Source organism: Manis pentadactyla, chromosome 11 (assembly GCF_030020395.1).
Source record: "Manis pentadactyla isolate mManPen7 chromosome 11, mManPen7.hap1, whole genome shotgun sequence".
Taxonomy (NCBI): Eukaryota; Metazoa; Chordata; class Mammalia; order Pholidota; family Manidae; genus Manis; species Manis pentadactyla.
The window spans coordinates 13,276,124-13,294,734 of NC_080029.1; the positions used below are offsets into that span (position 1 = coordinate 13,276,124).

An 18,611-nucleotide genomic window follows, 5' to 3' on the forward strand; every position below is an offset into this window, starting at 1 on the left:
TGTTCAGTTCCTCTGCCCATTTTTTAATTGGATTATTTGTTTTTTGTTTGTTGAGGTGGGTGAGCTCTTTATATATTTTGGACGTCAAGCCTTTATCGGATGTGTCATTTTCAAATATATTCTCCCATACTGTAGGGTACCTTTTTGTTCTATTGATGGTGTCTTTTGCTGTACAGAAGCTTTTCAGCTTAATATAGTCCCACTTATTCATTTTTGCTGTTGTTTTCCTTGCCCGGGGAGATATGTTCAAGAAGAGGTCACTCATGTTTATGTCTAAGAGGTTTTTGCCTATGTTTTCTTCCAAGAGTTTTATGGTTTCATGACTTACATTCAGGTCTTTGATCCATTTTGAATTTACTTTTGTGTATGGGGTTAGACAGTGGTCCAGTTTCATTCTCCTACATGTAGCTGTCCAGTTTTGCCAGCACCATCTGTTGAAGAGTGTCATTTCGCCATTGTATGTCCATGGCTCCTTTATCAAATGTTAATTGACCATATATGTTTGGGTTAATGTCTGAAGTCTCTATTCTGTTCCACTGGTCTGTGGCTCTGTTCTTGTGCCAGTACCAAATTGCCTTGATTACTATGGCTTTGTAGTAGAGCTTGAAGTTGGGGAGTGATATCCCCCTACTTTATTCTTCTTTCTCAGGATTGCTTTGGCTATTCGGGGTCTTTGGTGTTTCCATATGAATTTTCGAATTATTTGTTCCAGTTCATTGAAGAATGTTGCTGTTAAATTGATAGGGATTGCCTCAAATCTGTATATTGCTTTGGGCAGGATGGCCATTTTGACGATATTAATTCTTCCTAGCCACGAGCAAGGGATGAGTTTCCATCTGTTAGTGTCCCCTTTAATTTCTCTTAAGAGTGACTTGTAGTTTTCAGAGTATAAGTCTTTCACTTCTTTGGTTAGATTTATTACTAGGTATTTTATTCTTTTTGGTGCAATTGTGAATGGAATTGTTTTCCTGATTTCTCTTTCTGTTGGTTCATTGTTAGTGTATAGGAAAGCTACAGATTTCTGTATGTTAATTTTGTATCCTGCAACTTTGCTGTATTCCGATATCAGTTTTAGTAGTTTTGGAGTGGAGTCTTTAGGGTTTTTTATGTACAATATCATGTCATCTGCAAATAGCGACAGTTTAACTTCTTCTTTACCAATCTGGATTCCTTGTATTTCTTTGTTTTGTCTGATTGCCGTGGCTAGGACCTCCAGTACTATGTTAAATAACAGTGGGGAGAGTGGGCATCCCTGTCTAGTTCCCGATCTCAGAGGAAAACCTTTCAGCTTCTCGCTGTTCAGTATAATGTTGGCTGTGGGTTTATCATAGATGGCCTTTATTATGTTGAGGTACTTGCCCTCTATTCCCATTTTGCTGAGAGTTTTTATCATGAATGGATGTTGAATTTTGTCAAATGCTTTTTCAGCATCTATGGAGATGATCATGTGGTTTTTGTCTTTCTTTTTGTTGATGTGGTGGATTATGTTGATGGATTTTCGTATGTTGTACTATTCTTGCATCCCTGGGATGAATCCCACTTGTTCATGGTGTATGATCTTTTTGATATACTTTTGAATTCGGTTTGCTAATAGTTTATTGAGTATTTTTGCATCTACATTCATCAGGGATATTGGTCTGTAATTTTCTTTTTTGGTGGTGTCTTTGCCTGGTTTTGGTATTAGGGTGATGTTGGCTTCATAGAATGAGTTTGGGAGTATTCCTTCTTCTTCTTTTTTTGGAAAACTTTAAGGAGACTGGGTATTATGTCTTCTCTGTATGTCTGATAAAATTCCGAGGTAAATCCGTCCGGCCTGGGGGTTTTGTTCTTGGGTAGTTTTTTGATTACTGTTTCAATTTCTTTGTTCGTAGTTGGTTTGTTTAACTTTTGTGTTTCTTCCTTGGTCAGTCTTGGAAGGTTATATTTTTCTAGGAAGTTGTCCATTTCTTCTAGGTTTTCCAGCTTGTTGGCATATAGGTTTTCATAGTAGTCTTTAATAATTCTTTGTATTTCTGTGGAGTCTGTCGTGATTTTTCCGTTCTCATTTCTGATTCTGTTGATTTGTGTTGATTCTCTTTTTCTCTTAATATGTTTGGCTAGAGGCTTATCTATTTTGTTTATTTTCTCAAAGAACCAGCTCTTGGCTTCATTGATTTTTGCTATTGTTTTATTCTTCTCAATTTTGTTTATTTCTTCTCTGATCTTTATTATGTCCCTCCTTTTGCTGACTTTAGGCCTCATTTGTTCTTCTTTTTCCAGTTTCGATAATTGTGATGTTAGACTATTCATTTGGGATTGTTCTTCCTTCTTAAGTGTGCCTGGATGGCTATATACTTTCCTCTTAAGACTGCTTTCGCTGCATCCCACAGAAGTTGGGGCTTTGTGTTATTGTTGTCATTTGTTTCCATATATTCCTTGATCTCTATTTTAATTTGTTCATTGATCCATTGATTATTTAGGAGCATGTTGTTAAGCCTCCATGTGTTTGTGAGCCTTTTTGCTTTCTTTGTAGAATTTATTTCTAGTTTTATACCTTTGTGTTCTGAAAAGTTGGTTGGTAGAATTTCAATATTTTGTAATTTACTGAGGCTCTTTTTGTGGCCTAGTATGTGGTCTATTCTGGAGAATGTTCCATGTGCACTTGAGAAGAATGTATATCCTGTTGCTTTTGGATGTAGAGTTCTGTAGATGTCTATTAGGTCCATCTGTTCTACTATGTTGTTCAGTGCCTCCGTGTCCTTACTTATTTTCTGCTCGGTGGATCTATCCTTTGGGGTGAGTGGTGTGTTGAAGTCTCCTAAAATGAATGCATTGCAGTCTATTTCCCCCTTTAGGTCTGTTAGTATTTGTTTCACATATGCTGGTGCTCCTGTGTTGGGTGCATATATATTTAGAATGGTTATATCCTCTTGTTGGACTGAGCCCTTTATCATTATGTAATGTCCTTCTTTATCTCTTGTTATTTTCTTTGTTTTGAAGTCTATTTTGTCTGATATTAGTACTGCAACCCCTGCTTTCTTCTCGCTGTTGTTTGCCTGTAATATGTTTGTCCATCCCTTGACTTTTAGTCTGTGCATGTCTTTGGGTTTGAGGTGAGTTTCTTGTAAGCAGCATATAGATGGGTCTTGCTTTTTTATCCATTCTGTTACTCTGTGTCTTTTGATTGGTGCATTCAATCCATTAACATTTAGGGTGACTATTGAGAGATATGTACTTATTGCCATTGCAGGCTTTAAATTCGTGGTTACCAAAGGTTCAAGGTTAGCCTCGTTAGTATCTTACTGCCTAACTTAGCTCGCTTATTGAGCTGTTATATACACTGTCTGGAGATTCTTTTCTTCTCTCCCTTCTTATTCCTCCTTCTCCATTCTTCATATGTTGGGTGTTTTGTTCTGTGCTCTTTCTAGGAGTGCTCCCATCTAGAGCAGTCCCTGTAAGGTATCCTGTAGAGGTGGTTTGTAGGAAGCAAATTCCCTCAGCTTTTGTTTATCTGGGAATTGTTTAATCCTGCCATCATATTTAAATGATAGTCGTGCTGGATACAGTATCCTTGGTTCAGGGCCCTTCTGTTTCATTGCATTAAATATATCATGCCATTCTCTTCTGGCCTGTAGGGTTTCTGTTGAGAAGTCTGACATTAGCCTGATGGGTTTTCCTTTATAGGTGACCTTTTTCTCTGTAGCTGCCTTTAAAACTCTTTCTTTGTCCTTGATCTTTGCCATTTTAATTATTATGTGTCTTCGTGTTGTCCTCCTTGGGTCCTTTCTGGTGGGGATTCTGTGTATTTCCGTGGTCTGTTCGATTATTTCCTCCCCCAGTTTGGGGAAGTTTTCAGCAATTATTTCTTCAAAGATACTTTCTATCCCTTTTCCTCTCTCTTCTTCTTCTGGTACCCCTATGATACGGATATTGTTCCTTTTGGATTGGTCACACAGTTCTCTTAATATTGGTTCATTCCTGGAGATCCTTTTATCTCTCTCTATGTCAGCTTCTATGCATTCCTGTTCTCTGGTTTCTATTCCATCAGTGGCCTCTTGCATCCTATCCATTCTGCTTATAAATCCTTCCAGAGTTTGTTTCACTTCTGTAATCTCCTTCCTGGCATCTGTGATCTCCCTCCAGACTTCATCCCATTGGTCTTGCGTATTTCTCTGCATCTCTGTCAGCATGTTTATGATTCTTATTTTGAATTCTTTGTCAGGAAGACTGGTTAGGTCTGTCTCCTTCTCTGGTGTTGTCTCTGTGATCTTTGTGTGCCTGTAGCTTTGCGTTGTCATGGTGATAGGAATAGTTTGCAGAGCTGGGACTAGTGACGGCTGGAAGAACTTCCCTTCTTGTTGGTTTGTGGCCCTCCTCTCCTGGGAGAACAGCGGCCTCTAGTGGCTTGTGCTGCGCAGCTGCGCGCAGACAGGGCTTCTGCTTCCTGCCCGGCTGCTATGGAGTTAATCTCCGCTGTTGCTGTGGGCGTGGCCTGCCTCGGGCTGCTTCTCCGAAATGGTGGAGCCAAGTTGAAGGGGGAGCGGCCAGGAGGCTATTTATCTCCGTGAGGGCCTCGGTGCTCCCTGCTGCCCAGGTGGTTAGAGTGCCCAGTGATCCCTGGATTCCCTGCCTCTGGACTAAGTGTCCCACCCTGTCCCTTTAAGACTTCCAAAAAGCACTCGCCAAAACAAAACAAAACAAAACAAAATTTAAATAAATAATTAAAAAAAAAATGCTGCACGCTTTTCTTTGTCCTCAGGCACTGGCCTCAGGCACCCGCTCACCGTTCTTGCTGCCCTGTTTCCCTAGAATCCAGGGCCCCACGCACGCACTGTGTCTGTGCTCAGGTCTGGATGGCTGGGGCTGGGTGTTCGGCAGCCCTGGGCTCCGTCTCCCTCCCGCTCTGCCCGCTCCTCTCCCGCCGGTAGCTGGGGGGAGGGGCGCTCGGCTCCCGCGGGGCCGGGGCTTGTATCTTACCCCCTTCGGGAGGCGCTGAGTTCTCTCAGGTGTGGATGTGGTCTGGATGTTGTCCTGTGTCCTCTGGTCTTTATTCTAGGAAGGGTTGTCTTTGTTATATTTTCATAGATACATTTGGAGAGGAGATTTCCGCTGCTCTACTCACGCCGCCATGTTGGCTCCACCCCTTACGCAAGTTTTTATGTGGGCAAATGTGTTCATTTTTCTTGGGCATATATACCCAGGAGTGGAATTGCTGCATCATATGGTAACTCAGTGTTTAACATCTGGAGGAATTGCCGGACTGTTTTTCAAAGTAGCTGCACCATTTTACATTCCCAACAGCAGTTATGAGGGTTCTGCTTTCTCCACATCCTCAGTACGTCTTACTGTCTATCATTTTAGTTATAGCCATTCTAGTACATATGAAGCATTTTGTCGTTTTGGTTTTGATTTGTATTCCTTGATGGCTAATGATCTTGATCGTCTTTTCAGGTGCTTGCGGGTAGTGCTGTCTCTTAAAACCTAAGAAATGCATTCTGTAAGGCGTAGAATGTAGGCCCTCCCAGATGCCAGTGTAGTGAAGGGGTCAGTTGTATACTAATGCTTCATACTAAAACCCAGACAGAGCAAAGCAGATCAGAGCCTGAGGAGCTCCTAGTTGTTTGAATAATTATATTGGCTATAGAGCTTAGATAAGAAATAACAGCTAATTAAATAAACTGGGTGATCAGCAGCTTGGTTCTCCTGTTGACTTGAGTTCTCTCTTCCTTTTAATCCTTTTATTTTCCTGACTGGGGAGTTCATTAGTTAGATCTCCATAGCTTGCCCTGCCTAGCCTGAGCTGTGGGTGACTGGGTGAAGGCCTGGTGCTTGCTAGAGGCTAAGCAATGCCACATGTTGCAACTGATGTCACAACCCCATGTGGGAGTCCCATTTCTTTTGTCTTTTGTCATCCATACTGTTGTCTATCCATTATGTAAATCCTTCAAGTGCTACGGGATGTTCAGTTGGGCAAGGCTGAGAGACTCCTGTCATGGGAAATGAGGCTGTGTCCTCATTTTGGTGTTGCTAGAGTTCTAGGACATGGACATACACCTCATGGGGCCGGATGGGGAGGCCACAGGCTTTCCTCAGATTATGGGTGGGGAGACAAGGTGAGCAGCTTCACACGTACCTCCACCAAGAACTTCCTTGGTCTCCAATATTTATTTTTATTTTGATGTGGTACATAGGTACCTTAAGACTTTCAAACAAAACATTTCAATTTGTAGACTTCTTTAAGGAAGAAAACCCTGAAAAAATATGGATAAAAATTGTTGCCAATTATCTTTTCTCCCAAACTGACCTACTCTCAACAGTCCACAAAACTTCTTAACTTGTCATTCTGAACAGCTTCTTTTAAGATTTGGAAAGACTATTAAAATAACTGATTATATTGGCAGGTGTTCTTGTAATTATTTTTAAAGCACATTTAAAAAGCCAATCTTTGAAAATTGTTTAAATATGGAGAATGTGTTCATATTGTTGACTTTCAAAAATATATGTATTTCATTAAGGAATTAAATGGTTTCTTCCCATTAAAAGGCTCATATGCATTGAATACACTGTGGGTATCTACCTGATGCTTATTTCTACATTATTTTTCAGAATTAGAGAATATCTTTCATTACTGTCTAAGGTTTATGCTATTCAAATTAATATAGTTTACCCCATAAAAATCCTGTAATGTAGGATTCTGAATAGAGGTATGTTAGGAAGGAAAAGAGTTTTCTTCAAATTTGTTTTTTCTTTTTCTGAGAAGTCCAGTAAAGAGGCTTCTAAAGAAGTCTGTGTAGACTGGACATTTTCAGCTACTAAGTAGTTAGTGTGAACATGAGGGGAGTCTCTTCCCATTTTATGCCACACTTGAGAGGTGAGCATACCTTTAGTCTTGGTTGATGATCCTTCAAGTGACCTAAGGTAAACTGTTTCTGATTCCTTGAATGCGTACCTGATTCCAAAGGTGTGCATCAGAATTATCTGAGGAACTTTGAACAAATACACATCACATGCCTGACCTCAGAAATGCCAGCTGAGTAGCTTTGGCACAGGACCTGAGAATCTTATTTCCACAAGTGATTCTTTGCCCACCCTAGCCGAGAAGCACTTTCTAGGTCTTCTCCACTGGTACCTTGGTTTACACTGACCATCAGAAAACCTCTCCTGTTGATGCCATTCATAAAACAGTGTTTTCACCACCTAATAACTATATGGTTCTCTATAGATTAGCTGGTAGTTACAAATTTCTGATATCCTTATGAGATGGAAAAGTTGCTTTGTAAACTCCATCCCGTGTGAGACCATAGCAGAGAAGGATTTAAAGGTATGCTTACAGAAGCCCCACTGCTAGATTAATACTCCAAAGACTTGAAAGCAGGTGTTCAAGCAAAACCTTGTGCATGGATGTTCACAGCGGCACTATTTACATTAGCCAAAAGATGGGAACAATCCAAATGCCTATCACCTGATGACTGGATAAACAAAATGTGGTATATCCATACAGTGGAATATCATTCAGCCACAAAAAGTGATCAAGTTCTGACACATGCTACAACACAGATGAACCTTAAAGCACTATTCTGAGTAAAAGAAGCCAGTCACAAAAAGGCCATGTATTACATGAAATGTCCCAAACAGGCAAATCTACAGCAGATTAGTTGTTCCCAGGATCTGGAAAGAGGGGTGTGGGAGTGACTACCTAAAAAGGTACAGGGCTTTCTTTTGGGGTGATGAAAACTGGAACTGGAGAGTGGTGAGCTTGCACGACTTTGTACATGTACTGAATACCTCTGGATCATACACTTTAAAATGATTAAAGTGGTGATTTCATGTTGTGTCAATTTTACAATTAAAAAAATACATACAAAAAAGGGCATTTAAAGACCTAGTACATACATATAAGTTCAAGTCTTTCAATCCCACTTCCCTCCTCTCCTTCCTTAAATTCTGAATTTGTTTGATAGTTACCAACAATTTTTAAGCAAGCTAAGTAAAACCTAAGCATAAAAAGTAAAAGGCATTGTCGTTAACAACCATTTGATCATTAAATATGAGAGATGCCCTCACAAAAAAAAAAAAAAAAAAAAAAAGGACAGACTTCCAATGGTAAAATAAATAAGTAACCGGGATGTAATGTATAGCATAAGGAATATAGTCAAGATATTGTAACAGCTTGGTAGGGTGATAGCTGGAACCTAGAATTATGTATATAAATGTTTTATCACTGTGTTGTGCACTTGAAACTAATGTAATGTAATACTGTGCGTCAACTACCCTTCAATAAAAAATAATTATCTAAAAAAAAAAAAGTAAAAGGCTTGATAGATATTGGTGCTCTTGCTGGTAATTTCTCATATTTAATCTCCTTTTCTGAACCTCATTTGAGCTTTTCAGTGAATACAACCAAACACCCATCCTAGTCAGTAGTGCACCAGTGAGGTGATACCTTTAAAATATGCAGTCACACTGAAGCCAGCCTCATTTTAAAAGTCTCTCTGGAAGGTTAGTACCCTGCAGGAAAATGAAATCTATCATGAGCTGTCTAGCAGTGGACAGGCAAACTATTTATGGCAGAAATTTTTATGACATCAGAATCTCTCCATGGCAGATATATCCAGAAAATGAAGTTCCTTGTTCATTTTTTACCTTTAACATTTTTTTCTTCTCAGCTATAGACAGTGGAGGTTATTTTTGCAAGTTGAGACTTCCAGCAGAAGTCATTAGCTTATATGACTGCAGTGAGATCAAAATGAAACTATAATAGAAGGTTTAAGAAAACAGATCAGGAACTGTTTAGGTCCTGAAAATTGTGCTCTTAGGAGATCTTTACAGATGGCTCAGCTGGGGATGATAGGAGTGCATTTAATTTCACATTTTTATAGTCATTTAAAGCCAGTGGGTCTTATTTGGGAATAATCAAGAAAATTTGCCTTTACTCAGCGGTTATCAGAAACCACTAAGCTAGTGATTTGGTTGCATTTAAGTTTCCTTGTGGTGCTTTAAGAGATCTCACATGGATGAAAGCCTAGTAAAGTTCTCTTCTGTAAGTTTATTAAAAAAGGCTCATTCTCAGGGAAGATCAGCACCCTTTGTCTGTGACTTCCAAAGACTGCTAGGACCTTGTGGAAAGTTGGTTGAAGTTTTATTTTGCCACCTCTGGCTGGTCCTGGGCTAGCCTGGCCTACCCTAGATGCAGTGCTTTTGTTTGCAGAGGGATTTTTTTGCTGCTGTTACTTCTCTTCTTTGTCACTGGAAGATTACAGGGTAAATGAACTGGTATGCGTAAGTCAACAAGATACTTCTTAGTACAATCTACTCCTCTCCCTCATACAGCATACATGGTACTGTTCTAAGGCAGGGGAGCTACAGAGGGTTTGGAAAGGCATAGAATGTGCATCTAACTTCAGAGGACAAGACCCAGATATTTCTGGGTTTCCACAGTGAGAAAAGAGATACCCATCCAGCTTGGAAACAGGTCTTTTTTCTTATCAGGTCCCCACCTTGCCTTCTGTATTGTGCGAGACCAGTGGGAGCCTTTGGGAGGCTTGGGATACAGCGAGAACAGGGCACTCAGGTACTGAGTCCCACAGAGGGGCTATGGAGGACTGGCCCATGGGATTTCTAAGATGCAAGGCAGTCTCAAAATCTGCACTGGACATCATCTTGGCATCAGTAGAGAGATTTTTTTTCAGGGATGACATCATCTAGGTTGAGTTCTGGCTTTTTGCCAAGTCGGGGCTTTAACAGGCCTCAGTAGGGAGGTGATGAAAATATTTGCAGGTCATCTATTATTTATAAGAGCTTTTGGAAAAGAGCTTAACTGTAAGCTTCACTTGTGTCAAGTAGAAAACATGTTCAGTGCACCAGAGGGCATGAGCTTGTGTTTTCTTGAAGGTCATGAACTTGTTTTTTTTAACTTGCTCAAATATCTTAGTGTATCATATTTTCTTTTCTTTTTTGTCATCAACTGATATAATTTTCATCATAGAAGTAAACATTCTTAATTATGAGTCTTGGAAGAGTGCCCAGCACAAAGGGATGACTGAGAAATGTTCATTAAGTGAGTGAATGATTGATACCAAATAGATTCATGTCTATGCCTTTGCCCCTTTGTGTTCCCAGACAATAGCCAGGCAGTTGGCAGAGATCTTGTTGCGGGGTATGTGTGAGCAGAGCTACTGGAACCCTCTGGAGGATCCGCCGTGCCAGTCACCCCTGGACGATCCTCTCCGGAAAGGAGCAAACACAAAAACCTACACCCTCACTCGGAAAGCCCGCATCTACTCAGGAGAGAAGTATGGGAGTTGCTGTCCCCGTTTGTAGGTTAGAGGATGGGAGGGAAACTTTGGGAAAATTCAAGGATGAGTAAAAGTTCAAGGGCAGTTGGTTCCCCTAAAGGAGAACCAGATGAACAAGTCTCATTTACCAATTTAACAGTGATACCTTATTACTTTTCACAACTTCAGCAAATAACCTGTGTACTAGTGGACATTTTAAGTAGGAAAATTCTCTGATTTCAGTGCTTGGCTGCTGTTCTTCGCCATTACTATTGGTCTTTGGGATTCTCATTCCATTTATTGTAAGAACCCCAGCATGCTATAGGAATTGGTGACAAAACTACTAGTAAACCCGAGTTAACCTTTTTTCTTTTCTTCAGTAATTCCTTGATCCTTCCTTTTCTTCAGTAATTCTGTTTAAAATGTGTTCAAACTGAATTAGCAATAAGAAGGAGACTTAAATAATTGGCAAGTGATTAGAAGGTGATGTCTTTTTAGATTTTCTTAATTTCTTTAAGTTTCGAATTTGGGACTTGATCACCTTTGAGGAAAACCACCACAGTCTCAGCAAGGGTCTGCCCCAGGTCAGGCGAAGGGAGATGGAAGGAGGCCCTGAGAAGGGCTGGGAGGCAGGAGTTAGTATTGACCCAGACTGATTCCTCCTGTCGGAGCCCTTACTTCCCATCTTTGCCTGTTCCTACAAGATCAAGTCATGCTGGCTTTTCAGAGTCTCTCCATGAAGCCCCCTTAGAACATGTATGAATAAATTTGGAAACCCTCTTCTGTTGTTATCAAATGGAAAAATGGCTGAGAGACTGCAAGCTGCTGCTCCTGAGGCCCCAGAGAAGGCACCAGTGGAGAGGGGGTGACCAGATACCACAAGTGTGATTTCTGGAAATGAGTGTTGTATTTTCAAAGGGGACAGTAGTTTTCAAGGCAGCTTCCTCTTAATCCTCTTAAGCTGATCATGGCATTTCTCTCCCTCTTCTTCTTCTTTAGTTTGCATTGTTTGTATGGATTCAGGAGAGTGAGCATATTCTTAACTTTTCCCTTAATAGACAGGTATATTAGGTGCCAGGTATATCGAGGAACTCAATTCTTGTTCCCTCTCCCAATCAATTTGGACACACAGATGGACTATTGTTTATTTGGGTGCTATTCAAGTGTGGATCACCCCTTGAGTGCAGAAAAGGTCACAGTGCTGCCCACTTCTCCTTTATTTCCTGAACCACTCAGACCTTGCCATTCTTTTAACATCAGCTTCCCAACTATACAAGAATTATGGAGGCAACATACACATCTAGAAAATGCAGTTACTAGTTAAAGGCAGCATTCCTATACCAGGACTGGTTACTGAGTCACATATTTCATTTCACACAGATATTCACAATCTGTTGAGGTTTTACTAAACTGCTTTGTTAGATATAATTCACATATTATACAATTCACTCATTTAAAGGGTACAATTCAGTGACTTTTAATATAGTCAAATAATTGTGCTCCATTACCACAATCAACTTCAGAACATTTTCATTACCTCCAAAATACACCCAGTACCTCTTAGCAGTCACACCTGCCATTACCCAACCCCTTGCATTTTTATATGAATTTTAGGGTCAGTTTGTCCATTTCTGCAAAGAAAAAGCAACTTGGATTTTGATAGGAATTACTTTCAATCTGTAGGTCAATTTGAGAAGTGCCATCTTAACAATATTAAGTCTTCTGATCTGTGAACATGGGATGTCTTTCCATTTATTTAGTTTAATTTCTTTCAATAGCAATTTGCGGTTTTCAGGGTGTAAGGTTTGTACGTTTTTTTGTTAAGCTTACCTAAGTTTTGTATGTGTATTCTTTTTGATGCTATTGTTTAAGTGGAATTATTTTCTTAATTTCATTTTTGGGTTGTTCATTGCAAGTATATAGAAATACAATTGATTTTCTACATTGATCTTGTGTAGCACAATCTTGCTGAACTATATCTTTAGTTATAATAGTGTTTCAGATTCCTTAAGATTTCCTATATACAAGATAATGTCATCTACACATAGAGATAGTTTTACTTTTTCCTTTCTAAATTCTATGCCTTTTATTCATTTTCTTCCCTAATTGCCCCAGCTAGAACCTGCAGTGCAATGTTGAATAGAAGTAGCAAGAATGGACATCCTTTTCATATTCCTAATCTCAAGACAGGGAAGCATCCATTCTTTCACCGTTGAGTTAACTGTGATGTTAACTGTGGGTTTTCATATATGCCCTTTATCAGGTTGAGGGAGGTCACTTCTAGCACTAGTTTGTTGAATATTTTTCATTGTGTTTAATTTTGTCAAGTGCTTTTTCTGCACCTATTGAGATGATCATGAAGGTTTTGTCCTTTATTCTATTTATGTGATATATTACATTCATTGATTTTTGGATGTTAAGCCAACCTTGCATCCCTTGATAATTCCCACTAGGTCTTGGTGTATAGTCCTTCTTATTTATTGCTTAGTTTGATTTGCTAGTATTTGGTATGCAGATAGATACTCATAAAAAATATTGACTGGTAGTTTTCTTGTGATGTCTTTGTCTAGTTTACGTACTAGGGCAATACTGGCCTCATAAAATGAGTTGAAAGACTATTCCTTCCTCCTGTTGTTTGAGAGTTTGTGGAGAATTGGTATTAATTCTTCTTTAAATGTTTGGTAGAATTCATCAGTGAAGCCATCTGACTCTGCGATTTTCTTTGTAGGAAGGTTTTTTTATTACTAATTCAATCCCTTTACTTGTTATAGGTCTATTAATTTATTCTATTTCTCCTTGAGTCAGTTTTTGTTGTTCTTGTCTTTCTAGAAATTTGTCTGCTTCACCTAAGTCATCTAATTTGCTACCATACCATATGTTGTTCACAGTATTCCCTTATAATTTTTATTTCTATAAGGTTGATAGTCCTATCCCCTCTTCTATTTTCATTTTGGTAATTTGAGTCTTCTCTCTCTCTTTTTTGGGCCAGTCTAGCTAAAAAGTTTGTCAAATATTGTTGATTTTTTCAAATAATCAACTTTTAGTTGTGTGGGTTTTCCCCATTGTGTTTCTATTCCCTATTTCCTTAATGTTCCACAGTAGTCCTTATTCCTTCAGTTGTCACCACCAGCTTTGGGCTTTCCAGTTTTGTGTGTTCACAACCCTATTTATAATTTATTAGTAAAGAGAGAAAACCTGTTGGGGTTATACTTGTCTTGGGGTTTTCTTATCACCAAGGCTGAACCATAAGATCAGTCAACTCAGGCAAAAAAAAAAAAAAAGTTCACCATTATCACCAGTTCATTTTTGCTGACTGGGGAGTGAAAAAGCAAATCCATAGATAATGATCAAGCCCCATTCAGGTGAACCCCAAACTCTCCCCCTCTCCTCAGTCTCTTATGAGAAATATAAGTACAAAGCAAACTTTAGGGGATCCTTCCAGCTCCAGCAGACCACAAGAACCATTCAGAATAATTGGTCATAATAGAATATAACTGGAAAGTGAGCTCTCCCAGGAAGCCCCTCTCCCTGTCACTACAACCTGGAGATGAAGTGGTGCTCATTCTATCCCCATCTTGAATTTTGAAAGGAAATAAAATGTTGACAATCCCAGATAGAAAAGAAGGGAGGGGTCCCATGCCATGGACCTCCTTACTTCCTTTATTCTAGGTATTTCTGTGTAATATTTTACTGACTTTTGCTTACTTACTTTTTAAGCAAACTTTTTATTGACACATAGCATACATTAAGAAAAACAGGCAAACCAGAAGTTCAAAACTTCTTACCAAGTGAACACTTCCATATAACTAGCATCCTGATCAAGAAATAAACATTGCCAGACCCAAGAAGCCATCTTTGTAGCCTTTCCCAAATACTACCCCCTACCTAAGGGTAACCCTATCCTGACTTCTATCACAATAATTATTCTGGCCTATTTTTGAAATTTATACAAATGGAATCATACATTAAGAACTACCTTCTGTTTAATTCTTTTGTCTAACATTATATGTGAGAAATTCACCCATGTTTTTGCGCATAGTGATAGTGGTTTTTCACTGTTGCATAGTGGTCCACTTTATTAACATACTCCCATATATATTAGACATTTGAGTTTCTCATAATAGACATTTGAGTTTCTCATTTGGGGCTAACTGGAATAGTATGGCTATGTGCATTCTTCTACATATTTCTTAGTGGACATACATGTGCATGTCATTGTATCCCTCCCTGTAAGAAGCATTTGAAGTGGCTTAGATAGTTAAATACATATTAGACTTCATCATTGGCACAAAGTAAAGAAGGAGATTAAAAACCTCTATTGTGGCAGGAAATGGACGATGAAAAGTTGATTGAAAGCTGGGCATGCCAGACATAGTGCTAAACTCCTTGGCAGGCCTGGGAGGAGAAGGTGAGTATCATGGAGTACTTACATATGGGTCTGAACCTCCTGGTAGCCAATGCAGAGGTTATGGTAAGGATGGGGTGCTGTTTAAATACAAAGATAAGGGGTGTTGAAGGGTCAGGAAGACTACTTGATGGCAGAATGGAAGCTGTGTGAACGACCAGCTATACTCCAGTTGCTGCCCCTTCTCACTGCTAGGGTATGTGGTGCACCTTTGAGGCACCGTGGAGAGGATCACGGAGGCCCTTGTGCAAGGTGATGTGCTGTGGGGATTCATCCAATCCACTCCACAGCATGGCTCAGGCGACTTGGGCTGATCTAACTGAAGGACCCTTCATTCTTTGTCATGAGGGGATTTTGACCTTTCTGGAATTGTACAGAGAGGCCTGCGTGAGACGCAGATTGGGCCAGCTGGATCCCTAATAATTAAGAGGCACTCTTAATGCTTAATTTAAATCCTTCCTCTCTCAGAAGCCTCGTCCTCCTGCACAGACCTGGGACTCACAGTATTTTCTGCCTCTGCATGTTTAACGGAGCGGCTCAAGGCAGGGGTGGGACTGCAGCCACAGTTGGCTTGGCTTCTTCAGCTCTTCTCTGGCTGGCGGTGGTCCAGGTGGTGTTTCTCCAGGAGTTCCCTAGGAGTGCCACAGCCAGGCATGTTAAAATTATATAGGCACCATCGCTTGGCCTTGGGGTCGACGTCATTATTTACAAGTCCACTTGCTCATGGTCTGTAGGTGCTCAAGGCCTTCCAAAGCACCTGGAATGCTTTGCCTCCGGGGTGGTGCTGTTGACCTTTAGATGTCCAGCTCGCCATGAGTTGCATAATGGCTAAAGAGGATGGAAAGATGCAATGCAGTTAGATAAAGTTGGATTGATTTCTTTTGTATGATCATTTCTATCACATACAGTGACGTTTTTCACCTATCTGGGGGAAACTTTTTAAGAAAGGGCTATTATATGGAAGCTTTGGCAAGATCATAATCACTATTTATAAATGAGAATCCTCACCCTTGTTCCCTTCCTCTTCTGTAGAATCAGATAATGGGTTGGTAAATTCATCCAAAGTAAGAAAATGAGCAATTTGCCTAAAGGTCAGCCAGTGAGTTAGTAATGTGGCTGGGATTAGAACGCGGCCTCCCGTTTTAGCCAGCACGTCGGCACTGCCCTCCTCCGCCAGCCCGCCAGTCCAGCCCTCGAAAGGCTCACCACCGCCTGCTGATCCATTTTCTCCTTGTCTCTTTATATCCCCCCACCGGCCTTTCAATCCTCTTCCTCTGAGTCTAGGCTCTGGTTTTCCAATGCCACAAGGCTGAGGGGCTGGGAACCTCTGTCTCCTGAGGCTCTTGGTCCCCAAGGGGAGAATGTCACAGAAAGAAGGCCCCATACCTTTGACCATCCACCCTGAGCTCCACACTTCCCAGAACAGGGCAGAAGAAGGAGTGGCCATAAATGGGTCTAGAGAATTCATAATTATGGAGGGAGGGAGGGTGGGTATCGTTTTTTAGGCATGTCTCTGAAAACCACCCATTCTCCCTCCCCCATTCCCCACCTCTTCCTGCTGCCCTGAGAGCTGTGCAGTGCTCCCACGTGCCCATCTTGCTGCCTCGAAAAGAAGGGTAGAGGAGGTGGAATTAGAACAAGTTAATGCACTACTTGTTAACAGCTCTGGTTAAAATAACTCCACCTAGCATTTAAGCAGGTTGGATGGCTCACATGGAATTTGGGGATTACCCGTAGACTGAATTGGCTGGTGTTAAGTCACAATTAGCATGGACTCTCTCTCTTTTTAATTAGTCTGGACAGTGTAGAATGGGCCAGCCGTGAAAAAGAATGGTTAATGTTACTGCTTTACTGGTAAGGTCCCAATTGCATGTAAGCACAAGCTGGGATATCAGGAAATGATTGATGGATGAACACACATGGACAGACCCTCTTAATCCAAAGCCTCTAGGGTCTGTTTCTGAATTTAAGGAAAAAGAAGTGTTCCATCATCCAAAAACCCAGATCGCCTCAAACTACCTCTTTAAGGTAGTCACTGAAAATCCTAGAATCTTGCTCCAGAATCAGGCCAGGCTTTTCATAAAATTTTAGCCGTTAAGAGTGAAAGGAACCATCTTCCAGGTGTTCCCTTATCTCTAGGAACGTCAGAGTCCTAAAAAGAGGACCAGGCACTGTGCTTTTTTGGTCTTGCTCCTCCTGGTCCTGTGGTGCAATACAAAAGTTGCCAGCACTTCAAAGAGAACAAGTATATATAATGATTTGGAAAGCTTTTTTTGGCCATTTTTTTGGGAAATCATCCCATCTCTTAAATGATTGTAATGTTACTTCTGGGAAGATATGAATTTTTTCTTTATTTAGTCATCTCCAAGCCTTCCAGGAGTGTTTTTCAACCAAGTTCCTTTTTATTGCACTCTCCTTTCCTTTCCATGAAAGTGAGTTGAGTTTGGCCCAGTTGGTGATAATTCTCACAGTTCTACACAAAGGATTCTAGAGTTTCAGAACAGGACAAAAAATGCTGCAAGTCCTTAAAAATTCTCAAAGCACAAAAAAAAATAGGATCTAGAGAATGGATATTGGAGTTCTGTTTGGTTTTTATTCTCTAATCCTGAGCAACATTGAGCTTAAAAGCTTTTCTTTTAATCCAAGATGTTAGAGTCCAGCCAAACTCCATAAAATAGGTTGAATATAAGACAGTTAGCCCTTGCATTCTACTCCATAATAAGACATGTGTTTAAGTAAGACAGCTCACTACAGTTTTCAAAACTTAACAGTTTTCTAGAAATTATTCAAACTCTAAATTTCTTCCAGTATCTTATTTCATCTAAAGGGCAATATAAGAAATGCCAATTAGCAAATAAGAGGTAAGAAGAGTATAACTTAGTGAAATGTGTGCAGTTTATACCTCCATAATGGGTTTAGGAGAAAGCTTATATTATTTAGATAATGTCAGTTTGTAGCAATCTAAATTTCTGCCTCTGTAATAGGCATATATGTTATTTGGGCTTTTAACTTGGTTTACAGCTTTAATCTGTTGCCTGCCTTTAAAATGCATAACTAAAATGTATATATTCCACAGATTACCATAGAAATAAGCAAATTAATTCATATGTCCAAATTATGCTATATTTTTCATGGGTTCTGTATAAAAATCTAGAAGTTTTAACATTCAGTTCTGCTCATAGTCATGTATTTAGTGTTATTTTAAGATTGCCATATATCAACATTGATTTTCTGTACACAGCATTTTTTGTCCTCAAGAAAATACTGAAGAAGCCCTGTTGCTACTGCTGATTAGTGAATCAATGGTAAGTCGAATGTGTTTTTACATTTTTCTTTCTCCCGTTCCTATAGTCCCTTTTTTGCTATTGCAACTCCATCAGTATAGTGACTCCTCTTCTTGGGAGGAGAATACTTTGTAGAGGGTACCTGGGTGGGAAAAAACAGTAGAGATTTAGAAAGAGGGGTGTTTCTTAACTATTGGACTGGCTGGTAGTGTTCCATCCATCTGGAGCATGGAGCCTCTCTTCCCTTAGCAATTAGCAGGCATCTGAGTTCTTTCATTTATCCACCAAGTGGTGACTGAACACTAACACAATAGTGCATAATGACTAAGTAATCCAGCAAAAATGACCACCAAAGGAACCTTAAAAGAGAAAGGAGCCCCCAAAAGGTGGGCTTTCTGAGCCTTCTCCGTTTGCTGGGTGGGAGGGAGAATTCGGGGATGAATCACTTGTCGGACATGGGAACCTCTGGTTTTTATGGCAGGTGCCTGATGAAACTGCCTCGTCCGCTTACACAGGTCCTCCCCCTAAGCTCCCACCTGTCCCCCGGACATTGCAAAGTCCCAAGCCTGTTGGGTCACAGAACTTGCTACTATTACCTGGCTCTGCTGTTGGGAGGGAACTTCTGCTAGACCATCAGATTCCTTTGAGATGTTTTCTTAGTGTTTGGCC

General features: G+C 40.2%; 1 protein-coding gene across 5 annotated transcripts in view; it reads left to right on the top strand.

The window, feature by feature from the left end:
• TTC7B (tetratricopeptide repeat domain 7B) overlaps positions 1–18,611 on the top strand; it is a 245,701-nt gene that overhangs the window by 104,774 nt on the left and 122,316 nt on the right. For all 5 annotated transcript variants that reach the window (XM_036882090.2, XM_036882091.2, XM_036882094.2 and 2 more), the window contains 2 exons: positions 10,099–10,271; positions 17,900–17,963. In XM_036882090.2, coding sequence (XP_036737985.2) covers positions 10,099–10,271; positions 17,900–17,963 — 237 coding nt within the window. The remainder of the gene's footprint in view (positions 1–10,098; positions 10,272–17,899; positions 17,964–18,611) is intronic.